The 27,968-nt window shown below is 39.2% G+C and overlaps 1 protein-coding gene across 3 annotated transcripts in view; it reads right to left on the reverse strand.

The window, feature by feature from the left end:
• Positions 1 to 9,044: 9,044 nt before the first annotated feature.
• LOC129779566 (adenylate cyclase type 6) overlaps positions 9,045 to 27,968 on the reverse strand; it is a 497,443-nt gene continuing 478,519 nt past the window's right edge. For all 3 annotated transcript variants that reach the window (XM_055787124.1, XM_055787122.1, XM_055787123.1), the window contains exons 16-17: positions 10,356 to 10,948; positions 9,045 to 10,298 (exon numbers count right to left, since the gene is read on the reverse strand). In XM_055787124.1, coding sequence (XP_055643099.1) covers positions 10,045 to 10,298; positions 10,356 to 10,948 — 847 coding nt within the window. In that variant the 3' untranslated portion in view covers positions 9,045 to 10,044. The remainder of the gene's footprint in view (positions 10,299 to 10,355; positions 10,949 to 27,968) is intronic.

Raw genomic sequence — 27,968 nt, forward strand, 5'->3', positions numbered from 1 at the left:
GTATGAGAAAAAAATATGAACGTTTAACTGACATAAACATAAAGATATCAAAGCAGGAATCTGTAAAATTTGTATTTAATTCCAATACTAGAAAACCTGTAAAAGCATTTGTAGCTAGCGCTCCAAAGAGCACTGTTAAGTTAAATACACAAATTTACAGTTTCTCAAAAAACATTGAAAAAATTTCGATTTTCACTTTACACACTTTCAGAACTATCGTTTAACGCAATGAATGGATGTTCTGTTAGGTGTATAGCTTTTCTTTTTGATCGACTATCGAACACCTTCAAAGATTTTTTTCCCCCTGTTGGGTGTGAACCACTGCGTCCATTATTTTGAACTTTTGTGGTATACCCCTTTTTTATACTACACTTCAAGCTTATCTACTACTTATTGATGAAGGAGTAGACTGAAAGCTACAGCGTGATAGGTGCCAATCAGGAATAATCTGTTTGATAAAATTTATAATCCTGATCGGCGACGCAGGCCAAATTTCCTTGGGCTCCAGAATAGCTTTATCAAGGTGTTGAAGACTGCGTCTAGTTAGAGCTCCGCAGTTACAGAGCAAATCTTCCGAGGTTTCGCTTTCGGCATTACAAAAGCGACAAATATCATGTTGTGCTAAACCTATGTTCTTAAGATGGTATTTACTCGAGCAGTGTCCTGTTACAAGACCAGTGAATGTGCTTAAGTCTTTCTTATTAAGACTCAGCAGCTGTTGGGTAATTTCAATACTCGGCGTAATAAATTTTTTCGCCTGTTTAAGTTTTGCAGCCATCCAATTGGCTGTCGCTTCCCGATCTTCCCATTTTTTCAGCTCGCTTTTCAACACACAGTCGGAGAGTCCACAGAATGGTTCTGGACCAGTGAAGATGATTAACATACCTCAAGAATGTCAAGTAATTTTCATGTGGATCTTTTCTCACGGTTTTAATTGAAATAGTACGGATTTCTTTCCTGTTTTTTTTTTTAAATAATACTGTTAGAAACTTTATGGGTTAAGCCCAATAAGGTACATATAGAGGTGAAGCAGTAGGCGAAATGTATCTGTATTGGCAAGCAAAATATCGTGTCGTAATTATTTGCATTCAATTTTTTTTTCATGCATTTTTTTCATTGAATCTTCCATAATGTGAAAATAACAATATTTGGTTATACATTTAGTTCTAACATAATAAAGTACTACATTTGTTGTCAATTCTTACAGTTAAAATTTCACATGTGTGCTGGAGCACCACACTAACGTTTGACCACGTTCAAATAATTAAGGTTTTTTTCTTCAGACGTGTTACCATAGGTTGACCGAGTTGCCTTGCTAGTGGATTTGGATGATTCTTCACCTTTTCCGCATATTTCCTCCTCGTTTTATGAAGTTATCCCTAAGTCTCGATGTATGACACTATTGCGGATGTACCAAGGGGCGCCAGTAATTTGTCTTAGCAGTTTATTTTGTACTCTTTCGATGATTTCGATATTACTTGCTGAAGCTGTTTGCCATAGTTGACAGCCGTAATGCCAAATAGGTTTAAGCATGGATTTGTATAGAAGTAGTTTGAACTCTAGTTTTAATTTCGACTTCCTCCCGATTAGCCAATGCATTTGTTTTGCTCGCATCTTCAATTGCGTTTTCTTCGCATCTATGTGTTTCTTACAGGTTAGACGACAATCTAGATGTACACCAAGATATTTAATTTCATTCGATTGAGGTACTGCAGATCTATTGAACTTGATTTGTGGGCATGTGTTCTTATTAAGCGTGAACGTAACGTGGACACATTTTGTTTCATTTACTTTAATTCTCCATTTTTGAAGCCACTTTTCCACGACCGTTATGTGTTCCTGGAGATCCCGTGAAGCAAGCGTTCTGTTTTTGTGACTGCTGAGAATAGCTGTGTCATCTGCGAATGTTGTAGTCATTAAGTTACGCGCGGTCGGGAGATCAGCTGTGTAGATGAGATAGAGAACTGGTCCAAGAAGCGCTGAGCAGTATCCGCGGCCTTCATATACTTTACGAATTTGTTCTATCAATCGGTGCACTTGTTCAATAGTACCATGTTATGCTCGGAATCCGAATTGATGATTCGGGATTAATCTTTCAAATCTCGGGCACTGATTTTATCAGGATAATTTCTTCGAACACTTTTGAGAAGATTGGAAGGATGCTGATAGGTCTATAAGATTCCACTTTCTGTGCGTCCTTCCCTGGCTTAGGAATCATAATGATGGTCGAAATTTTCCATGCTTGTGGGAAATATCCTTTATGGGTCATTGCGTTGAAAATTCTCGTGAGATGTTTAATTGCTAGGTTAGGTAGTTCCTTGATCATATATCCGTTGATGTGGTCGATACCGGGTGACTTTTTCACATTGATATGATTATTGATAACATGTCTCATCAGCCGATGTTCGATTTTCATTTTGTTTTGGTTTATAGCACCAGAAAATTCGAGCGTTTCTTGATTCGTTTTCGTTTTCATCGTTTTCATCGGCTTGTAATTGGTCCGCGGGAGGAATTATTGGTGTTGGAGGTTGGGAGAGTAGAGCATCCCTATACCATGTGCTAGGTGTAGGCGTGAAACCAGGAGGTTGGGGTTTCGGGTGTGTGGCTGAATTTACCGTTGGTTGCTGGTTTGGCTGATAGTTTGCAGGCCTGCTAGTTGCAGCTTTTTGTCGAGATTCTTGCGGTTTTTTCTTTAATGTTGTATATACAGGGCACCCCCTGTAGTTTGCAGTGTGGTTGCCACCGCAGTTGCTGCATTTTTTGCTTCTGTTGCTGTTCTTGAGACTGGGCATTTTTTTGTCTCATGAATGCCACTGCAGACTACACAGACTGCTGAAAGGTTGCAATAACCTTTGGTATGCCCGTATTCTTGGCAGTTGTGACACTGCACAGGGCCAGTTCGTTCGTGCGGCTCTTCGAACATCACTACACGATTTAAAAGTCGGGTGACTTTATAAATTGGATGCACCTCATCCGGTTTCAATTTCCTCATTGATGGCTCTAGTTCTACTCTATAGAGCGGCTGTGGTTTTTTTAGTCGGTTCAACATATTAGTAACCGAAGCCACTTCAAAACCTTTATCGGTTAGAACGACTTTTATGTCATCGGGTGAAACGCCCTGTTCTATGCCTTTCAGCACCACAGTTAGACCATTCCAAGCTTTGAAGCGGTAGGTGTAATAGAGAGTTTTTTCCTTCTCTGACGCGTTCACAATTTTGCGATAATCGTCAATCGTATTGCACTGCACTTTTAGTTCACTAATGTTTCCGCGTTGCACATTGCGGCACAGAAAATTGTTGCTACCGATAGCTTTTTTAACTAGGTCAATCGCGTTTCTAGTTACCTCCTGACGCAGGTAAATCGGTGCGGGCTTTGGTTCTACAGTTTTTTGCTGTGCACTTTCGTCGTTCACCGGAGCAAGGGCATCGAACCTATTGCTCAGAGGGATAACTGTGTTGGCTGTAGTGTTTGTTTTTTTGGCTGCGTTGCCAGTGTTTGCACTATTTTTTTTTTTAAGTTTACAATTTTATTTATTTAAGCATATTATCAGTACAACTCATTTATTCCTATTTAATCTTCTTCTAGCAAATATTTAACAATCTTCCAAACACTTCCCTAAACCATAATCGTTTGTTCCATCTCTGTTCTTTGATAGTTTTTTGTAAGGCATACAAACTTGGCTCGCGCACTGTCAAATTGAAAGAAATCACTCGACTCACCAACCACAGAGCAGCCTTTTGCTCTTTACTCGTCTCCTGAATTTGCAACTGCAGAATGTTTTCTATGTCATTTACCTTCATTTTTAGTCTCCCTTTTATTATTTGCAAACACCAATCCCATGTTATTTTTGCTTTTGGGCACACTTTCAATCGGTGTTCATTATTGTCAAGTAACTCGCATTTTTCACACGTGGGTGAAACAATATTCCCTATTCCGTAGGCGGAAAGTTTTCCTTTATTCGTTATGATGTCATTTAAAAAGCAATATAATTTTCCGCGATCCTGCAATGATATAAATTTTTGCGACACATTTTCCCAGACAACTGGCCAGTGCACATCAATTTTTTCTTCGATGATCGGAACATGTTGAGTATTGACAAAGCGTCTATACAGATATTTCGTAGTCATTGGTTCAATGCTATCGTTCGTCCGTGTGGCTACCATGATCCATTCTTTAGCATTTCTCGTTAAATTCTGTTGGATTGTTGCTTCGAGAAGATATTTCTCTTCTGTTAGATTGATACCTTCTCAAATATTATTGAAATTTTTTTAAGGAATAGAGCTTTCGTTTTGGCTTCTGGGTCAATCAGCTGCAATCCACCTTTAGCATAATCAAGATATAGTTGATTCCGGTTCAGTTTGAAAATATAACCATGCCAAATGAATCTTCCACATACTGTCTTTATCTGGGCAAGATATTTGTTGGATGGAGGAAAAATCTGTGCTACATACCACAATTTTGCTAAAATGAAAACGTTCAAAATTATACATCTTTCTAATAAGTTCAACTGCCTAGCACTGTGAAGCTGAAGTACAGCCTTAATATTACGCAGCAGAACTTCATAATTCTTGTTGACCGATGAACTCCAATTCTTTTCGAACGTTACACCCAATACTTTCATACTCTCAACTTCACGTATTTGTTGAGGTCCTATTAATGCCCTATTCAAACGCAGATAGGTCGACTTATCAAAATTAAGGCGGATTTTGGCGAAATGACTAAACGAATCTACAATATACAACAACATGTCAAATTCGTTATCGTTTCTCACCAAAACAGTTACATCATCTGCGTAGGCAAGTACGTTAACGAATTTATCGAACACTAAAACACCAGGTATACTATCCGAAATCTTCCTAAGAAACGGTTCAATATACAATACGAATAGTATCATGCTTAAAGGACACCCTTGGCGAACAGAGCTTCTAATGTTGATTTCTCTTGAGAGAAATCCATTAAGCTGAACGCGGAAAGAGGCGTTCGCATAGATGTGCTTCAAGCAATCTACTAGAGCCAGCGGAAATCCAAATCTCAACAGAACCTTCCACAAATAATTGTGATCCACCCTATCGAATGCTTTATTTAGGTCTAAATTCACCAAACCAGCTTTAAATTTCTTACTCATGCATGCTTTTGTCAATACTCTACGCAAATCCTTTAGATTGTTCATACACGACATATTCGGAACACAAGAAGATTGTCCAGGACCAATCAATTTCCCTAACATTTTTTTAATTCTCTCTGCTATGATCTTCATGAAAAGTTTATAGTCGCAGTTCAGTAGACTTATAGGCCGGAAATCATCGAAACATGCACCATTGTTACCTTTTTTGGGTATGAGTATAATTATTCCGCCAGCAAAATTTTTTGGCGGTTGAATAGTTACTGTTAGAAACCCGTTATAGATCTCTAACAGTTCTGTCTTAAAGCTATCGAAGTTTTTTGTATAAAGTTCGTATGTGAGTCCATCTGGTCCAGGAGATTTTTTCTTTGAACATGCGAGTAGCACAGATTTTAATTCCAGTTCCGTTATATGACTTAAAAGAGACTGCCGATCATCGTTTGAAAGAACTTTGCTGAGATGATTGATAGGATCTTCAGATTCATCGTAGACAGATTCATTTGGAGATGCTTCTGAAAAGCGAGCCGTGAAAAAATCGTATGCTAGGTTACAAATTGTGTTACTTTCATTACAAGAAGCCAGGTGACCAGATAACTTGAACGAGTTATTGGACTCTAATCTTTTAATTCGTGCTGCAACGTGATAAATATTTTTCAATTCTCCATCCAGAAGGTTTCCCTTATCCAGGGAGTAGCCAAAAAGTTGTAGTCTAGCTGACTCTATTTCAATTAATCTAGATTTAATCATTTTTACATCAAGATATGTTTCGATGCCCTGACTTTGTTTGTAAATCAATTCATTTAATTTTCTATAGAAATAACTTTTTTCATTGGCCAACCTAGTATTCAGCAACCAACTTTCATGCTTGTAGAATTGTTTAATTTTGTGTTTCGCGATTTCATTCCACCATCTGCTTTTATTTTGATCGTATAGCTGTCTAATTTTCCAGGTTTCATATTGCTCGTGAAGTTTTTGACTAATTATTTCATCTTTGACTAATGTACTATTCACCTTCCAGTAGCCACGACCGGTCTGGATAAAATCATTTTTGTCTGCCTTGATTTTCATCACGATGCCACAATGGTCGGAAAATGGAACCGCAGTAGTTTTGAACTCCATAATAGTATGTAATTGATTGGAAGGAATATAGAATCGATCTAGTCTAGAAGCGCTGTCTCCTCTGAAGAATGTATACACGTTTTTCCTCAAAGCTAATGCCACGTCTTTCATTTGAAATAGATCGACTAATCTTTTCAAACTCGCGCAAGGACTATAAGAGGAACCAGCCGAATCAAAAGTATTTAAAATACAATTGAAATCGCCGCCAATAACATCAAATTTTTTCCCAGCTTTATTGAGATGAACAGAGACGTTATTCGAAAAAAGTTCATCTCTCTCTCTTTTGCGATTATTACCCGAATGTGCATAAATATTTATGTGATTTACTCCATTAACTATTACAGATGAAATTCTACCATTTATATCCAATAAGGGTTGAGAAAATTCAAATGTTTTTCTTATTAGTATTGCATGGCCCGAGCCGTGTTCGTTCAGATTAACAAGAGCGTAATGAGAAGCTACAAAGGAAAAATTGCTATAACACACCTCTTGCAAAAAAAGAATATCGATCTCGCAATTGAATATGAAGTCTCTTAAAAGGAATTTGTTAATTGTGCTTGTGGAACTGTTCAAATTTACCGATCCAACTCTATATATAAAATTCATAATTCTCTATACCTGTGTTCTACGAAACTCCTATTCTATCACTCTTTCCGTTACAGCTTCACTCTACGACGATTTCAATTGATTCGCTTTTGGACTTCTCATTTCGGATTAACTTTAGTTGCTTCGTTCTCTTCTTATTCCTACTTCTGGTTAGAGCTCCCTGTGCTTCGCTGATGGTGCTTCTCTCTGCCTTTTCTTCCATTGGGTCGCACGAGATTGTAGATTCCTCAGACTCCGACTGTTGTAATCCTGGTTCGTCATCCTTCAGCTTTTCGGATGATCTTCCTCTTTTCAGGGATTGTTCTTTTAGTTGTAAGTTATCGTTGGTCGACTGAAATGACATCACAGTAGGCTGTTCATCCTTTTCGCACAACTCGACTTCAAATGCTTCGTTCGAATTTTGTGCGTTAACGACATCGTTTCTGCTCTTCTCTCTCCGTGTTGCATGAGTTTCCGGGAATAACTTGTTGAGATTGGTCATATTTTTTGCAGATTCCGTTGTCACAGCATTGCTCAATTTTGACTTTGACCATTGTCCGCTTGCCGCCTGACTGTATGAGGGGTTCTGGATTGACTGTAGTCGCTCATTTAGGTTGGATCGCTGAGGACAGTTGGCCTTTAGATGGTCAGTGCTGCCACATTGAAAACATTTATTCAGTAGACCTTCATAATAAATCCGGGCCCTTAAGTTGCGTACGTGTACAAAGGCTGGAATTTTCTGTCCTTCCTTCAATTCCATATAAACACCCCGTACGGATGTCCAAATGGGGAAGCCTGTCTCTGATGCGTACTTTTCCCTTATCATCCTTTGAATTTTGCCATATTTGGCCATCACAGCCCATATTTCTCGATCCTCAATCTCAGGCGGTAGGTTGAAGAGGCGTACATATTTCGCTATTTAGTTTGCGGCTGATATTTGCATTACAGTTTTGGTCGTTGTTGTTAAAAAACTCTATGCACTCTGGTAGTTTGTTCAATGCTTCCTTGAAATATTCTTCCGTCGAGAATTTTATTATCACGGACAGTTCCGCATTTTCTTTGTACATGCTAAGTAGCTTTGTACGATCCAGTAACATTTTTTCCTTCATAAATGTGAAAATTTCTGCATCAGATGGTTCCCGGTTTCCTCGTGCAAAACGCACTCTTATAGAATTGACTTTCACTTCGTTGCTAGGCATTGTGAACAACAATGTAGTCCGATACAACACGGACTCCTTTGTTTTATTAAAACAACAGCTATACAGCGCTCGTACTAGTATTTCTCGCTAGACCACTTGAAAATACGACTGGTGTCGTCAAAGTCTGAATACGAACTGGGACTCATTTTTCATTTAAAATAGCGTTCTATCCATGTTTGTACTTTTTTATCGTCTATTGGTTTCTGCATTCAATATGGAATGTATATGGAAGAAACAAAACAATGTTGAAAGTACTCACGGTTGCATGATAATTTCAGCCAAAATTCTCATGAAATCATTCAACTGGTTGTTTTTTAAAAGATGAAAATTATATCGTGGCTTATTTCAATTATTCATGTGGTAAAAAAGGGCCAGAGAGCTGTCGTATGCTCAGTTCTCGAAAGCAGTAACATTTGCGGTGAAATTTTGATTAATTGGCGATTATTATCTCACAACATACACACCGACACTGAGAGCCTTCGAAACGTCAACTTTATAACGGTAAAATAATGAAACTTCGTTTGTTTCTATGAACATGGGAGAGTGAAAATGGCACATAGAAATATCACTTTTATCCGTCTTTTTCGACGTGATTTCACAAATATTCACTCCACGCTATCACTTTAGCCTCATATTCAGCGGGAGCTCTACAAAAATGATAAAAACGTACATTTTTGATAAATTACTTCCTGAAAATAGTATTTTTACATGGATGCGGTGGACAATCAAAGATCACAATTTCACACAACGACAACGACTGACGTCACTATTTGCGAAATAGTTATGGCAGCGCATGCTATGTCGCTCGAAACTCGACCATTTTCATTACCTTTTTTCCAGGACATTGGGTTAAGCCGAAAAAAGCTTCATGAAATCAAAAATTTTTCCTTTTTTTGCACGGTACGTATCCTTTCTTCAAAGCAAAAGAAACAGGTGTACTCTGTACAATGGGAACGAAAAGATATCTTATACTTCTAGGGACGTGATATGCAATGCTTTACCATCTTGTGATCGTTGATTTGTAACACTTTAATCGTCTTATCCGACTAGATCCTTATAGAAGAATAATACTAGAAATTGTTCTCTTTGGCTCCGACATTTTTAAATTCCATCTAATCCCAACAATGTTTATACTATCATTTTCACTTTTTAAGCTTTCGATTTACCCTTTAAGGGTTCATTTAGTAGTTTTTTTTTTCCATATTGGTAAAACGAACGGAAACAACATAGCTACTCAAAAAGCCCGTTGGAATCACACTTACGCAAGCAGCCATTCACCGCTCTGATTATCTCGAAGAATGAAACTACCTACCAAAGGCAGGAAGCAAATAAACTTTTTTTTTCATCTCCCTTTCTTTCGTTAGCGCCCTCTCCGGCCTCAAAAGGTGCTCCAAAAATATGCTTTGCATCCTACCCAACTAAGCTATCGCAGAGTACCACCTAGTCATTTACTGCTAATAGAAACCCACCGTCATCAGCTTCATCGTTCTCTGTTTTTATTCTTGTGATTTCATTATTCCTGCGGCGATTATATCTTCATCTTATCTGATTGACAGCCTATTTGCACCTGCTCTCTTCCCACCGTTTAGTATTCGTACCGTTGCTCCCTTTAGCTCCCTAACGTTTACATAAAGTTTATGTTGGTTTTCTTTTTGTAGCAAATGTTCCTGTTTCACCGTTTCGTTATTCGTTTTGTGTTGCTTTTGGGTTTTTGCTTATGTAAATACTCAATTCTACGGGTGATGTATAAACTATGATTGATTGCTACATTCTGGTTGTGTTCTAGTGCTGCTAAGAATCAGTCCATTGCATTGTAGTTAGTGGATACTGGTCGGTGTAATTATAGACGAAAAAGCTACTGTACCGTTAAACTAACTGATATGTTTCAGAATACTTTCGGTTGCGCAGGAATTCAAAATGGTCAGCAACTGAATATAATCATCCTTCTAACGACGGAAATGTATGTGAATGTGTGTGTATGCTCTAAAACATCTAATCACTCACTGATTTCATATGGTTCTAGGGTTCTTTGGGGATTCCTGGCATCAAATAGGTGACCATCGTGCCTTTCCCCTTCACGTTGATAGTCCCCCGACAGGTTAGATTGTAAGTTTTGTCCTTCACTGCCTCGAACACATCCTCCGTGACCTGGATGTGATCCATGACCCCGGTGGAGTCCATTCGAGAAGCAACATTCACCGCGTTGCCCCAGATGTCGTATTGGGGTTTCCGTGTTCCGATGACCCCAGCCACCACCGGACCAATGTTGATACCTGAGAATACAATATTGTAACATTTCCGTCGAGGAATTTTGATGAAATTTTCCTCACCTATTCTCATCCGAAAATTATTAAAGGAATGTTCGTTCACGTCGGTGATCTTCTGAAACAGTTCGAGGGCGTAGTCCATCATTGCGATGACATAGGCAAAATCCGTCGGGTCCGAGCTGTCCTGCGTTAGGCCCGAGGCAGCCATATAGGTGGAACCCGTCGTCTTGATCTTCTCCACGTACCGAAACCGATCCAGTGCCAGCAGCTCGTCAAAGTCAACGATGATTTCGTTCAACAGCCGAAGACACTCGACCCCTTCGTTGTTCCCTTCCAGTTCGATGTAAAACTCGGAGAAGTTCGGTATCGAAGCGAACATAACGCACACCTTGTCGCACTGCTCGTGGTAAATCTCCTCGATATTCTTCTCCCGTCGCAGGAAGTGGTCGGCCACGTGCACCGGCAGGATATTCGCCAGCAGCTTCCGGTTATAAGCCTGCAGATGTTCCATATCTTCTTTCTCCTCGGTGGCCTGAAGCTTCCAGATGTAATCCAGCCGCCTGGTTATCTCCGTCTGTTGGCTGTGCATGATTTGACCTATCACGAACACCACCAGGAAGGCCACATCGATGAGAAAGCGCTCTGTGGTTAGGAACCTGAAAGGAAATATATTTGAGAATTATTTCTGTTTCAAAATAACATGATGTTGTAGGGCAAAGCCTATTCGAATGAAATATTGAAGACATTTTTCCTCAAAAAGATCTGCTCGGTCGGACATTACTAAAGGATCGTATCCTATGTTTCAAACTGACCGGGCAATCAGTGGAACACAGGTTTGCATGCGAGACATCGCCGCTTCTGACGGCGGGTCGGCAGTGGACTCCAGTCGCGTCATTTTGGCGGCTTGGACCGCCTCGATTTCGTTCAATAGGGACTTCGTCCCCATTACATTGACCTCAGAATAATTTTCGAAAAACGAGACCGAGAAAATAAATTTATACACATGATGTTTTTCCCTCGCCACAATATTTCTAGCCAGTGGCGTAGCGTGACCGAGTAACACCCGGGGCGGATGTCTTAATGTACTAGGTATCACCCCTTAAATCAAACCTTGTTATCAAGTATTTATTTCGGTTTTTAATGGAAATCAAATTTATTGAACCCAGAAACTTATTTATTCTTATATTAGATGGAAGTAACCAACAAAAATCATAATATCTTCACGTGCCTCGACTTAACTTTTTCAGGAGGTGCCATAAAAATGCAAACGGTTAGTAACAGCTTCAAACTAACTTCAAAATTTGTAAAACATGACAAAACAATTAGAGGAACAGAGTGCGAAGCCGAGATTTTAGGACATTTTTGAAATGTTGTAACTTTGTGAAAATCCAACACATGGAGATGGGTTGTATATCATTTTAAAGCTCAAACTTTCAAGTTTAGGAATAGTTAAGAAACGAAAGTTGTGAACCGTTCATTTCGAGGGTACCCATAGCATTTTGTATTTCTGGTATAATTTGCGATAAAGAGCTTCTCTAATAAACTTCAAACATTGATCGATCAGTTAGAAAAAACGTGAGCCGTTTTTTCAATATGAAACGTTCACAGGGGCTTCACATCAGGACTTACTGCAACATTTGCAGAATTACAGCAACGTTTGTAAAAAAACCATAAAAATCCTATTTTTGGCACGGTTTTGAAATCAACAAACAAATTATCTTTGTACATTTAGTGTTGTTTTCTGCCTTTCCATTTGCGGTGCGATAATTATTTATTGAAATAAACATTATTAAACACGAAAAGATTTTTTTTCATTCATACAAAAATATCTCTGTATTGAAAGGTTCTACATGAACGTTATAGGCTTTCAAATGAAATTTGGTTGATAAGGTTAAATGAATTTGCTATTGATTTAGCTGGCGAAAATTGAGTTAGTCTACAAAATCTTAAAAAAAAACGGAAAGAAATCAATTGTTAATTTCTTCCCGATATATTTGTCCACTACATCTACACACAACAAGATAAAAATACGTTCGTATAATATTCCTAAACTATTAATTCCTATTATAATTTTTTTATTTTTTTTTATCGTGGGCTGGTTCGTCTCATAGTTTCCATCAAGCTATAAAATGATACATCCCATCTCCATGCGTTGATTTCTCACGATGTTACAGCATTTCAAAAATCCCCTAAAAAATTCTGTTCTTCTAATTATTTTTATCGAGTGTATTAAAGGGTGTGTCACATCAAATTGCATCACGGAAAAAACGCTGTAGAAATTTAATTTTTAGGAATTATATCTTCAGCTTTCGCTTATAATCAGATAAGAGTGTATAGATCACGTTGGCCATGCTTCACTGTTCACTGTCGTAAATTTGGAAAAATGTCGTCGAACGAAAAAGAGCGTCGTGAATTAATCCTGCGCACTCATTTCGAGAATCCGGAGTTGTCACATCGGGACATCGGTAAGATGCTGGGAATCGTCCAATCCACGGTCAGCAGAGTACTAAAACGATACTTCGAGAACCTAACCATCGACCGGAAGGTGAAGAACGGCAAAAATGGATGCTCCGTCAGTGAAAAAGATCACAAGCGCGTAGTTAAGCAGTTTAGACGTGATCCGAGAAGTTCGGTCCGGGATGTCGCCAATAAGCTGAATTTGTCAAGTTCATTCGTCCAGCGGACCAAGCAGCGGGAGGGCCTGCGTACATACAAGGTTCAGAAAGCTCCTAACCGCGACGAAAGGCAAAACATGGTGGGGAAGACGCGAGCCCGGAAGCTGTACACCGAAATGCTGACGATGCCGCATTGCCTGGTAGTGGACGACGAAACCTACGTCAAAGCGGACTTTCGTCAGCTGCCGGGCCTGTTGTTCTTCTCCGCAGAGGACAAATTCAGCGTTCCGGTGGAGATTCGCAAGCAGAAACTATCCAAGTTTGCCAAAAAGTACATGGTGTGGCAAGCGATCTGCTCTTGCGGAAAGCGGAGCGCCCCCTTCGTGATGACCGGCACGGTAAACGGGCAGGTTTACCTTAAGGAGTGCCTACAGAAGCGCTTACTACCACTATTGAAGCAGCACGAGGGCCCGACTATCTTCTGGCCGGATCTCGCTTCGTGCCACTATTCAAAGGACGTGTTGGAGTGGTACGAAGCCAACGGGGTCACCTTCGTGCCAAAGGAAATGAACCCGCCCAACGCGCCGGACTTCGCCCAATAGAGAAATATTGGGCGATTATGAAGCAGGCCCTCCGGAAGAACCCAAAAGTTGTCAAATCGGAGGCGGACTTCAAGAGAAAATGGATTTCTGTTAAAAAAAAACTACAACCTGACGTTGTACAGAACCTTATGGACGGGGTAAAGAGGAAGGTGCGAGCATACGGGCTTGGCCTCGAAGTAAGAATAAAAAGAAAATGCCAAAAATTGTTTAATAGTTTTTATTTTACTGTCTAAAATTTTCAAAAGGATCGGTCTACTGGGCGAATTTCTACAGCGTTTTTTCCGTGATGCTATTTGATGTGACACACCCTTTAGTACACTATGGAATCTTGGAAAAACTTTAAAAATTATAGGAGGTTGTGTCCAAGATTTGTTGATGTAGAACTACACTGTTTTTTTATATAAGTCGCCATACATTGGTGGCTTGAAACTACTGCGAATATAAACACTTCTCATCATTTTGCGCTATTCTCAAAAGAAACGCTTATGTTAATATTACTGGCCTCGAAAAAAAGTTGCATTACTTTCTCATGCTCGAGGGAAGCGCAGCTGTCACTCTTAGTGGAAGAGGTTTTGCTACTGGCAATCGAAACCTAATCACATACAAAATTCCAGATCGACATTTACTTTCTTGGTGACTAAACAAGCGAAATAAACTTTTTTTTGTTAATAACAACCTCGAAAACAGTAGCAATGCTTCATTATGATCAGTATTAGCGCGAATGCAATCCTAGTTGAAGGCAGTTTTGCGATTGGCACGCGAACCAAAATAACTTATAACATTCCAGTAAGACATTCAAGATGCTTGGTATTCCCCAAATATTTTTTTGGCGCTCAACTTACCGCCTGCTTCGCCATAACGTCAGTTTAATGCATTGATGCATTCTCAAAGGCACCAACAAAGCCCTTATGATGACGGAAAACAAACAATTCGCTGATGAGTTTGTCATGAGCGACCGCTTTCACCACCAGGGGGGGAGTTTCATTTTAGTTGCTGCCTGGGTAACGACGTTTACATTTTCGACGGTCGCGACGAAATCGGTGTCACACTCGCAAAGGCTCGGTTCAGTGCGAGCGCTTTTCATTGCACCAACATCGCGTGCAGCATTAGATGACGCTTGCCTCGAAATTTTATTGCCCCTGGCAATGCGTTCGTTTTTTGCATTCCTCTTCTTCTTGCTCATCACGCACTACGTGAAGCGTTCAATTTATGACGCGGAAAGAAAAACACACGATACGAATAACGCAAAAAACGAACAGAAAAACCAAACGACGATATCCAAGTTGGATTACCACTGGTGGGGTCCAATCTTAGATCGAAGCGCAGCGAAAGCAAAGTGAACTGGATTTCTCAACAGTCCGATGCCGAATGAAAGTTTGCCTCAGCGAGATCCACTGTTTATACTCTAGGCGAGTATTCCCCTTCATTCTTCTACTTTTCTTTTGTTCACGGAGAGTTTAAATCCTACGATTTCCCCTCCGTTGGTCGTCGATAAGTTGCTCGTTATTGACAGCTCTGTTCGGGAAAGCACACAGATGGACAGAACAAATGTATGGGAAAATGGAAACGCTTAAAGTTTTCATGAATTTCAACCATTTACAAACCAGGGGCTTCTAATGTATAGCATATTAAACAAATCTTACGGAATTTACGATTCGTTTAGTATGTAAAACGCCAAAATCCGTTCGCGGCAGGAATAGTTATTGACGTTAACTTTATTTCATAAAAACGTGACCTGTTTTCTGATTTGGCACCCTTAATGAAAGACGTAGTTCTACGTCAAAAAATATATTTCTGGCTCAAAATGTTTTCTGGGTCTACTTTACTGTAGTTTTGTCCTAGGTTTGCCCGATGCTCTGTTCCGAAGATACAATCCAATTAGTGGACCTAAGTCTTTGCTTAACCGTTTGAGTGCAGAGCAAAATATGCAAAAATGCGAAAGAGTTTGGGTATTTATATAAGCGCTTTAGATTTGCAAGTGCCCATTTTATAAATCTATCGAAAAATTGATGAACAATGAGCCATAGAATCTAGACTTTATCAATCTGTTCCCCTCAATGTGTTTCCGAAAGACAAAATCCTGTGTTAAAAGATGCTCCCCGCAGTAACAAGAGTCGCACTCAAAGGGTTGAGGAGCGCGTGAAAAATGCGCGTAACGCATGCATCAGTTGCTCACAGGAATGGATGTCCTCCTGGCTACCAATGCTCTCAAACAATATAATGGATGAATATATCTAGATTGATTTTTAGATTGGACCCATGTTCATTTGTCGATAAAAGATTCGAACAACTTGATTCGCTTATTATCGCCACCAGAGCAGTGGATTTGTAATATTGATGCATGCAACCAAAAGTCAAAAATTTTGAAAATTGCAGCAAATATAGCAACCTGTAACTTTAAAGATGGTCTACAAGGCGTTTTGGGGATAATGAAAGAACTTAAGCTTGAAAATTGACCGGAGTGCAACAATTTCTACGGAAAATCAGAATAGGAACGAATCGAACGAGCAGAAGAGCTAGAGAAGCCGGCATGTCCAATTTGGCAACGAAATAAAAATGGGTGGGTTATATCTATGATATAACCGCAAGGTTGACGTGGGACCACCTTAGCTTAGTAATAATTTGTTTGTATTTATTAAACTTTTGATTGAATGAAACAATTTCCGAATTCAATTGAATTAAATATATTTGCGTTGTGAGACCGTGTTAGGGAAACGCACTCTAGTCTACACGAAGGCAAGCGAGTACAAAAGTATTCACAGTTTGCATGTATTTGCAAAGCCGATTTCCCCAGACACCTTAGTTTAGAAGTCTTTATAGGTAAACAGATTTCAGTCGGAACAAAAATATTCCCGACCTTCATGAACTTGCAATCCCAATTTCCCTAGACAACTTGGTTCTGAAGCCTGTGTTGAGGAAACATTTTTTAGTCGGAACAAAAATGCCCCCGATTTGCATGAATTTGCAATGCCAATTTTCCCAAGCTCCTTGGATTTGAAGTCTGTGTTAAGGAAACACATTTCAGTTGGACCAAAAATGTTCCGACTTGCATGTATTTGCAATGCCAACATCCCCACGTTCCTTGGATTTGAAGTCTGTGTTAGGGAAACACATTTCGGTGGGAACAAAAGCTTCCCCTACTTTCATGTATTTGCAATGTCGATTTCTCCAACGCTGTTTGGTTTTGAAGTCTGTGTTGGGGAAATCGTAAAGCGGGCCAATCAAAACGAGGCAGCTAGGGCGTTCAGATAACGCTCAACATTTTACAGTTATTCAATTATTTTACTAATGAAAAATAACATTTTGTTAATTGTGATAGATGAAATATTCCCTATCAATTGATGCAAACATCTTTCCGATTCAGTAGAAAATGTTTGAGTTATAAGCACTCGAAATCTTGCATTTTTTCCTGCGTGTTCAGTGTTTATGTTTTCATATTACCCCCATATACTCCGGTTAGACGTAGTCCCACGCCAAAAGCGACAGGAAGATTAACTTTGTAAGCGTTGAAGAACGGTTTCATGATCCACAGATTGCAGACTGAAGATACGATGTAAAATAAAGGAAAAAAAAGTATAAAAAAATTGAAACGTGTTTTCTTCGAAACCATGTTTTGCAAGCTGATAGAAGTTCTACCTCCGGAACGGTCCATCCAATTTTGATGAAGTTGTTTTTTTTTCAGATTCTCCACTAAATTTCCTGTCATCGTACGTTGGATTTTTTCGATATTTTGAAAAATGAATGAATGAAATGGTGAATGTTTTGACGTAGAACTACGTCTTTCATTAAGGGTGCCAAATCAGAAAACAGGTCACGTTGTTATGAAATAAAGTTTACGTTAATAACTATTTTTGCCGCGAACGAATTTTGACATACCAAACGATTCGGAAATTTCCTAAGATTTGTTTTTTATGCTATATATTACAATCCCCTGGTGTGTTAACGGTTTAAATTGATGAAAACTAGAAGCATTTTCATTTCCCCAAATATTTGTCATTTGTGAGCTTCCCTACCCATGCCGTCAATAACGAGCAACATATTGGCGACCAACGAATGGTAATGATTTAACGTCTCCGTGAACAAAGAAGAGAAGAAGCTTGTTCTTCCTTGTTTTAGGTCATCACATGTCTTCGTTTCGGATTGAGCTGTGGCAATTACTACATCAAACTGACGCCACTGACGATTTTGAACTACACAATTATGTGGGGAATCATCAAACTAGGCTCTCATCGGCTCACCAAGAAAATAATTGTTCAGGAATTTTGTGTGTGATTTGGTTTCGCTTGACAGTAACAAAACTATCTCCACCAAGGATGACAGCTTAGGTTGTCGAAACCGGAAAAAATAATAGAAAGGGCTTCTGTTGAGAAGAGCGCAAAGCGGAGGACTTGAACAAAATAACAACGTAGTTCTACGTCAACAATGTGGCCTTGTCTTGGACACAACCTCCTATAATTTTATTGTCTCTATTTTTACAAGAATATCGCAATATTTCGAAAAAAATCCTTCGTACAATGACAGGAAATATATCCCAGATCACGTAAAAAACCAATGGGGTCAAATCGTTTCACTAGAAAAACTTGTAGAACTCCCACCACTATACAAGGTTTAGCCTGCAAGGGTTCAACAAACCGGTCGCAGCTGTTCAGAGGGCAGTCCAATTGTCAGAAATTAATTTTATGTTTGTGAGATAATATATACCTAATAAAACTGTGATATCAGATTAATCATAGTAATTTATTTTCTCGTTAAAAAAATCTCGAAAATCTTATACTGTTCATGGCGTTCATAGTTCTACTCCCTTGAGTTAATTTTCATTCTATATTTTTGTTTTAAAGGTGCGATAATCCATTACCACTTTGGGTAAAAACCATCAATTTTTTTCAATTTATTGAATAGTTATTGAGTGCTCAAATCGATTGTTGCAATAATCTTGCAAATCCATCAGGAAGCGACTGAGCAATAAGCGCTAAAAATTTGATAACTTTGGCAGTGTGACCGATTTTCCTTTTTTTTTTTTCAATTTCCACCCCAATATGTTCCCGAAAGACCTACGTCAAAAAAATTGGAACTGGAACACCCCAATACTCTAGCGGTATAAAATATATCAACTATATCACCTAGCAGTATGAAATATACTTCACGACCCGTTATCATACCTGTTGCGCCCTTTTCACAAAACAGTCTTCTTGATCCCAAAGGATCGCCATCGATCGGTCATCAGCGTAGGTCAACTCGAACAAATGCGCACGCAATGACGCTACGGAAGAGGTCATAGACTTGCGTACTATTGTGTGGACATGGCATTGTGCTATTGAACCTCGAGTCGACTGCATGTGATAGCTCATAACGTACAGGTGTAAAAAAATTCAGTTATATTCAAGCGCAATAGGCAGAAGTTTTCTAAATTAAACTCTTAAGTGGCTTTAGTGAGGTATTTAGCTTATCCAACTGCAAGTGAAATTATTAATAACACATACTTATTTTGATAGCCACTGATTGCGAAAAGTGACGAACAATCGATCATATAACTTAGATTATATTCTTAAGAATTGATTTCCTAATCAGGTATGATTAACAATTGATGAATAATTATTTTAGTTTCTCATAAAAATAAAACCCGCAGTGCGAACTAGGTCACAGCTAAGAAAGCAGTTACCGTCCGGCAGTAAATTTCGGACTGCATTGAATAGACGGGCACCAATGTGAGTTGAATTAACCACTGCTATGAACTATTATTGAAATCAATGTAAATCGTTACAGGAAAATTTAATACGTCTTAATAAAGAAGTATTCAGGTTTTGGAAACCCCGTCTTGTTACTTCATCGGTAACAATACCTATCAAATATAGACATAAAATTTCTCGAAAATCACAAGTGACACGACTAATATTTTATTATTCGTCTACCTTCTGGTGATAATTCCTATTCCATAACAGTGCTGTGTACCATAGGAACAGTCAACATCACCATGCATTTACGAGGTTATTTTGTCTGCAAATAAAAAAAAATGCAGTACAACTCGGAATACGACATGAATTTACGAGTTTGACATGTAATCCAGTCAACAAGATTCGGAAGGGAAACTCAACTGAGCTGAAACCAAAATAAATCATGTCAAAGTCGCATCGTAATTTACGTTGGTTTCGGCTTAGTAAAGTCTGTCTGAAAGATCAAAAAGTAATAAATTTTCGGGATTTTTTTTCGGATGTTAGAAATGAAAGAAGTGTTCGGGTATTTATTGTTTTAGGTATATTTGAAGATTAATTTTCCATTTTTTGAGTGCACGAATAATGACTATTACGCTGTTGACAGTTGGATGCGTAGATTCTGAATGAAAATCGGTTCCTTGCTGGTGGTATCGGTTCTGAAGCAACGGGGTATCACAGAACGAATTCCGATGAATATTTCGAAACATTAAGACAATACCTAAAGCGTTAAATAGGGGTTTTCGAAAATTCGAAAAATTTCCAAAGCGGTGGACATTTTTGTTGCAAGATGAGTTATTTTTCATGAAAAATCGCTATTTAGAATCTCTTAAAAAATCGAAAAAATGAGATATAGAAAACGGCTATGTAACGCTTTGGATAATTCATTTTTACATGCTGATAAAAATTGTCAGCCGAATCGGTCGAGTAGATCCTGAAATATCGATACCACCAGATGAAATACCGTGGTTTCGAGAAAAACGCGTTTTAAAATTCGTACAGCAATACTATGTCACTTGGGGTAACTTCATACTTTTGGCTGTAACTTTCCAACGAAATCAAATATCGGAAAGCCCGTTTAGGGCAATTCTTAGGGAATAAGCTTCCCAAGAAGACAAAAAACAAAAATTGTCCCCCCTTAAGAACGCATCAAGGCTAGAGGATTTTCGATACCGTTATTCGGGAGCAAATTGATCACCGGGGTTAATTTGATCAAACGTGTTAATGAAAACAAACAGAAATTATTTGAAGGTATAATTTAATTAAATTTAAAACTGTTTTATATGACATCAAGAATCATCTGTAGGCTCTTTTTGTCAGTTGTTCTCATCGAATCGCTAATCAAATTGCATACAGGGTCTTTCAGATTAAGCTCTCACGTAACAAATTTTAATAACTTCAACAAAAGCCGATTTTTATTTTTTAAAAACGAAAATAAAGCTTCTTTTTGACCATTCTCGATGTGATCACCACTTTTTTCGATAACGCGTTTTAAACGGCGAATAAAATTTTTCATGCACAACTCTAGCATCACGACTTCAATGCTGTTGAAAATCTGAGTTATTTCTTCTTTAAGTTCCTCCAAATTTTGTAGCTTATTAACATAGCAACGGTTTTTCACTAAAAATACACGTTCTTGTAAATTGTACATCTTGACACTAAAAACCATCCGATCAGACTGAATGAGTAGCCGAATATTATCGTCCCGAAGCGGGGAATGCAGTGTTACCATCGACGGAGCGAAAAAAAATTATAAGGAGCTATTCGATTTTTTGCCTGAGCGTTCAATCTGAAAGACCCTGTATAAGTTTATCTTTTTGTCAACAGCAATTTCGTTTTTTTTTTCAAGCATGGTAAAGAAACATATTTTCAACACATCGAAATGATAGTAATAGACCCTAAATATATTAATTCACACTCAGCTGATTCTTTACGAGTTGAAATAGTAACTAGAAATCTCTGGCCTCTGGCCACCTCAGACAACCAATGTTGCGGCTCAGTTTTGACGTAGGATTACGTCTTTTGGGAACTTTATACCCAATTATTTTTAACATTACATTGGTGAGTTTTTTTACTTTATTTCATCCATACATCACACAGGAGGCATCTCGTCTAGAATCACAGAGGGCGGTTTTCATCATATCTCGTTCCACTTCGGTATCTTTTATCTCATACGCACCATTTAATGACTGTTTACGATCCTTCTGTCATCGTCACTTGGTGAACACTGGTGGAGTGAACAAATAATACCCAACAACCAAAAAAAACGGCCCTTTTCAGGGCCACCAAATCATTATCAAAGAGTTTAACTATGTAGTTCTTCAAACATATCCAAAGTCAGCAGATAGCCAAACGGAATCCTACGCCAACTATGCGGTCGTGTCTCGGACATAACCCTACTGTGACTTTTCTTCGGAAACGGCTGAACCGAATTGGACGTGACAAGTTTCATTTGAAAGAACCCTTTGAAGGTTTATGAAAGTCGGGTTAGCGGAAATATAACGAGTTGAGGAAATATAGCGTAAGCAACTTCAGGGGCCGTGGATTCTGGATTCCAAATCTACATAATACCCACCATTTAAACTATCAAACTTCATGAATTTTCGAAACTAAGTTATTTAAAATGGATTCAAGCAAAAAAAATTGTCACCAATGAGCTAGTTTTAACAAACCATATTGTTAAAACTAGCTCATTGGTGACAATTTTTAGGGGTTTTGACCACATTAGGATAACCCAGATGGACTCCGGATGAACTTCAACTCAAACTTAAGATCGAGATATAAGAGAGGAACGACTACACTTTTAGGTGAATTAAATCAGGTATGACATCATCACCTCTCTAAATTATCATTTCTCTGACCGTAAATAAAGAAATCTATTGTAAATTTATATGACCATAGCGAACTTTGAGTTATCATTAATTCATCATTTGTTACCGTAGATAAAAAAATCAGTGAATTTCTATACATTTTCATGCATATTACAATAGAAAACAATGATTTTTTTTTAATTTCAAAAAAAAGTTGTGCCATGGCGTGCCCGATTCCAGTTCTTCTTGTCAAAACATGTTTTTTGAAAAAAATGGCGGCCGTTTGAAGAGGAAAATGCTGTTTTAACGTGTTTTTGCGTTTCTCGATTTTTCAAAAATATTAGGTGTTGGTTCATGTAATAAAGAGATGCTTACAGATTATATTCATATAAATTCGACATAAATCGGTTCAGTACTACTTGAGATATCGTGTATGCCAATTTGAAAAACTTAGTTTCGAGAATAACGCGTCCGAAGTCAATTATTATAGCCGCACTAGATTAGATACCGCATAACTAAAATGGTTATAGTCGGGGAATAATGGGATTTGCGTATAATCCTTTCTAGCGTATATTCTTGAATTACTAGACATCAGATATATGAAGAATTTTTTTTTTCAAATTTCTAAACTAGAATACTGCTTTAACCGAACATTTCATAACATTTTGTGACCTTCGTTCCAGTACTGGTTTTAAAAATAATTTGGTATAGATCAAGCCCAAAATTTGGTAAATATTTACATTTTTCTGAAAATTGTGATCAATTTGCCCCCAGGTAACGGTACAGAAAGCTTCCATTGCGATTTTTTGTGTAGAAAACATACATTTTACAAAACTAAACAAACCGATTCTGAAAAAGGTTGTCCAATCAGAACCCAATGGCTAGAAATTGTCTAGGAAATTTCCAACCGGAAAAAAATACTCCGCTGGCAAGTACAAAACGAATCTTTCGAGGCGTGAAATAAAAAAATATCACCTCCGAGGAGAGGGTGGGGAAACGATAAACTAATTCCGTGGCTCCGATGGGAGTTATATATTTGTCTGGAAACAGACTAAATTACGGCTTCGCTTGCATTCGCCCCCGCGGGAAGGGGACCACACAAAGTTGTCCAAACCTGTGGGCTGTCGTTTAATTTTACGCAAATGACACTTCATTTCTGGAAACGGTCTAGCCGAACATAAAAACGTGTGAACTTGATAAGATGATCTCATTGTGTTGCAACCGTTGATGCTGGATGATATCTTTGTTGTGTTGTACCGCTCGCAGGAGTAACCCTCGAGCTGCATGGAATGGAGATGATGCTGTTCCGTGAACAACGGTTTGATGTTTCATTTCACAGAAGATTTGAGTTTCTTGAGCGTTGTTTCTGCTTCACCTAGATAGTCAAAACAAGGATTCTTTCCCATAAAATTTCGAGCTTCTATCGAAAGTTACATGTGACATAATTTACTAAAATAATCACTCGTAAAGGTTTTGGTTCTTCAGTGGAAATAATTTCATGAAGATGTTCATATATTGTAAAATGTTTGACAAATATGCTAGGATGGATTCTTCTTTTGCTTGGGAGGCACTAACGTTCCTTGAACTCCGCCTGCGAATGACGGATCTCGACAATGGCATGTCCTTGTAAGAACCTGAAATTATCTTGATAATAGCATGTCCGTATAAGAACCTGAAATTATTGAGAACCAGAACAGTGGGTCCAAAGCCCCTAAAAGAAGGATGGTTGTAATAGCTGTTATCCATGGTTATTATGGAAAGAGAGTAATGGATAAACCCCTAATCCAAGGTGTGACGCGACCCGTGCTGAGGGATGAATGGTTGGGGGGGGGGGTTCAATACCCTGCCTCTAACGGAGCCTGTGGAGTACCAGGGCACCCTCCACAGTATCATCTGCCCCCTCTGCATTAAGCGGGTCACTGATGCAGTTGACCTTCTTTACCGCGCAACTCGTGGGAATTTCATGAATAATTCAACGAAAAACAAAAATCTTCCGGGTTCCGGCAGCCTCTCTCTGTCGGAAAAAATCGTCATAGAGGTCGACTCTATGAATGTCGAAGAGGATGAAGTACTGAGCGACGCACCTGCGGATGTTCAGTCCTGCTCCTCTTCCATCCTCAACACCCCGACTCGTTGTGAGTCGCTAGAGAATGAAAGTGACGAAAGTAACGTCACTACAAAAACTGAACCTAAAGTGCTAGATTCAGCTGAGGTCCACTCTTCGTGGAAGAAAAACCTCACCAAGGGTCAGAGAAGGAGGTTGAAGAACTTGGTCGCAGCTGGGATCCCTGCAAAGGAAGCTCGGCAGCAAGCACTGAGTCAGCACATCTCTGGACCAGCAAAACGCCCCCGAGGAACGGAACTACCTAGTAGTGACGAAAAACAATCTAAACAAAATCTCTGCCCCCGTAAAAGAGCGGGGTTGAATGAGCAAAAAAAAGATGCCCAAAACACTCTTCAAAACAAAGACTCCACAATAACTTCTGTCGAAACTGGAATCTCCTTCAAGGAAGCTGTGGAACAGATCAAAGTTGGAATACTCCCGGAGGACTATCCCAACACCGATCTTACTACGGCTCAGTTAGATTCCATCCAAAATGCTCTACTCACTGCAATAGAGCAACAAGGAAACGAGCCGGCTAAGCCCAAATTTTTCAATTGCTCGTATAAGTTATGTTATCTAATCCCTTCGTGCAAAGACCATCAAACTTCGGAATGGTTGAAGAAAGTGGTTCCCGGGATAATCCTAGACGACAACATCAAACTGGTTGCTCTAGACGCCAAAAATATTCCGCGTCCAGAAATTCTCCATGCCTTTTTCCCACAAAGCGCAACATTCAGCGACGAGAGACTCAAAAGCCTCATTGAGAGTCAAAATGAAGATCTCTCCACCGATAAATGGCGAATACTAAAGAGATCCAATCCCAACGAAATTCACGCGGACTGGACGCTAACAGTCGACGAAGCTTCAATGCTTCAACTAACTAGCACAAACTTCAATATAAACTTCCGATTTGGCGACTAAGCTGAGGAAAACAAATCCAAAGCAGCGCCAAGTCATAACCCATAAAAGCTCCGGTGTATTCAAAGGAGATCTGGGGCCAAAAAACGGGGAACCTAAAAATTCCTAAAACCCAGGAAATCTGAAGTCTTCAGAGACTAGTGACTCCAAAATAGTGGAATCACAAAATGCTCAAGAAGTCGTCAGAAGGGTTTCTGGCAGACCAAAGCGCCCTCGTGAAGCTTCTCCGAAAAACAAGAAGCTTGGCATTCTGAGTATTCCCGGCCCAAGCGGTACAAACTCAACGGTTATCGCAAACAGGTTAGGAACCTCGATTGTGCCAAGTAAAAAAGGTGAGTTTCTTCAAACCCATCCCAGATCCAATACGAATACGGAAACTGGAACAAGCAAAAAACCTGACCTGATTTTCAAAAAAACAGATGGGACTCCGATCCTCCCAAATGAACCACCAGATCGGACAACCCAACCTAATGCAGAACACTAAAGTTCTGCAAATAAACCTCCACCACGCCAAAGCAGCGTCGAGCGTGCTATCCAGGAGGTTTACAAAAGACGCTGTGGATCTAGCTCTTATACAAGAGCCTTGGGTTCACAAAGGAAGAATACTAGGTATTCAAACAGGTTCATTTAAGTTGTTCTATGATGACAAGCATGACTCCCCAAGAGCTGCTATCTTAGTAAATGCAAACATTAAATGCTTTCCTATTACAGAGTTCATTCAAAGGGACATCGTCACGATCAGAGTGGAAGTTCCTACCGCCAAAGGAAGGGCCGACATCGTAATTGCGTCGGCTTACTTTCCAGGCGACGTTCTTGAGGTTCCTCCACGAGAGGTAGCGGCGTTTGTAAACTACTGCAGGGAAATTAACAAGGACTTCATTATCGGATGTGATGCCAACGCTCATCACACCATGTGGGCAAGTACGGATATTAACTACCGACGTGAGTGTCTTTTAGAATTTCTCTCGTCAAACAACAAAGATATTGCTAACAAAGGGAATGAACCAACCTTTATTAACGCTATCAGACAAGAAGTCTTAGATCTAACGCTGTGCAGCTCGGCTATTCAAGAAAATATCCATAACTGGCACGTTTCCGAAGAGGCGTCTTTGTCTGATCATAGACACATTATTTTTGAATGGAATGGTGGCATGGAAGTTCATAGAGAATACCGAGATCCCAAAAAAACCAATTGGGATCGGTATGCACTTGAACTCGAGTTCAAGACTCTAAACTCGAAAATAAGGTCGATTCAGCAGCTTGAATCAGCTACAAAAGAATTAAATGAAACGATAGTCTCTGGCTACAACAGTAATTGCCCACTGAGAAAAGTTTCTTCGACGAGAAACGTTCCTTGGTGGAATAAAAGGCTCGAACGGCTTCGCAAAACGGCGCGTAAACTGTTCAACAGAGCAAAAATTACCTCGGACTGGTCTCAATATAAGAGAGCCCTAACTGAGTACAGTAGAGAACTGAGACGATCTAAACGAAAATCCTGGGTATATAACTGCGAAAGCATTGAAAATACCCCAATTGTTGCTAGACTCAACAAGACTTTGGCAAAAGACCACTCGAACGGGCTTGGATCGCTTAAAAAGGATGACGGTTCGTTCACAAAAACCCTCTCAGAAGTACTAGACTTACTGATGAAGACTCACTTTCCGGGATCTACATCTGTCCACCCGGATACAAATCCTGGCTACAATGGCGACACAATATGCTCTCGAAGGCGTTTCATAGGACCCGAAAGTGCAAAGGATGTCGCTAACATAGTTGCTGGGTTAGTCTTCACGAGGGCCAGAGTAGTAAACGCGGTGAGATCCTTTCTACCTTACAAATCTGCAGGTGCAGATGGGATTTTTCCAGCCCTGATTCAAAATGGAGAATCAAAACTAATTCCGTCTCTAATCGAGATCTTTAAGGCAAGTCTGATACTAGAGCACATTCCTTCGATATGGAGACTTGTGAAAGAATTTTTCATCCCAAAAGCGGGAAAACACGACAAATCTTTTCCAAAGACTTTCAGACCAATTAGTTTATCATCAATACTGTTGAAAACTATGGAAAAAGTATTATATGAATACATAAAGTCTGTATTCATGTCCAAACACCCACTATCCAAATACCAGTTTGCCTACCAATAAGGCAAATCCACAATAACAGCACTATACATGCTTGTGACAAAAATTGAAAAATCTCTCTTGTCAAAATAAACCGCATTATGTGCGTTTCTTGACATCGAAGGTGCTTTTGATAATGCTTCTTATGCTTCTAATGGCACAGGCAATGAGAAGAAGACACTTCGATAACTGTATAGTCGAATGGATCCATGGCATGCTCACACACAGAAAAATCACCTAGGAGCTGGGCGGGTCGTCTAATTATGTGATTGTCTTATCTGGTGGCCAAAGACCAAGGAGACTGTAGCTACAAAAAAGCTAAACAAACTCCAACGACTAGCATGCGTTGCAATTACTGGATCAATGCGAAGCACACCCTCGAAGGCACTGGAGGCTATCCTTCACTTGCTACCTCTGAACCAACATGTTCAGCTAGAGGCTAAGAAAAGCGCTCTAAAAAAATACAAAACAACAAATTAAATACATATATTTTTAATCGCCACATTAGTACTTTTTGTATGAACAACATCCAAATAATTATACCGTCGTTCGTTTTTCAAAAAGAACAAGTTTATTTACGATGTTAAATGACAAATGGGTTTATGTTCGCTTCATCGAATTTGCAAATGTAACCTCAATTCGTCTAAAGCCAGGCGCATCCCCGGCGAGGTTTTTTGAATATGCACAACGAATTATTGAATGAATGTGATTTGAACAACATATACGCCATTATCATCAATCCTGATAAAAAAAAACCAGCTGAAGGGAACGTGTGTATATCTATGTTAATGTTGTTAAA

The sequence above is a fragment of the Toxorhynchites rutilus genome, chromosome 3 (genome assembly GCF_029784135.1).
Source record: "Toxorhynchites rutilus septentrionalis strain SRP chromosome 3, ASM2978413v1, whole genome shotgun sequence".
Lineage (NCBI taxonomy): Eukaryota > Metazoa > Arthropoda > Insecta > Diptera > Culicidae > Toxorhynchites > Toxorhynchites rutilus.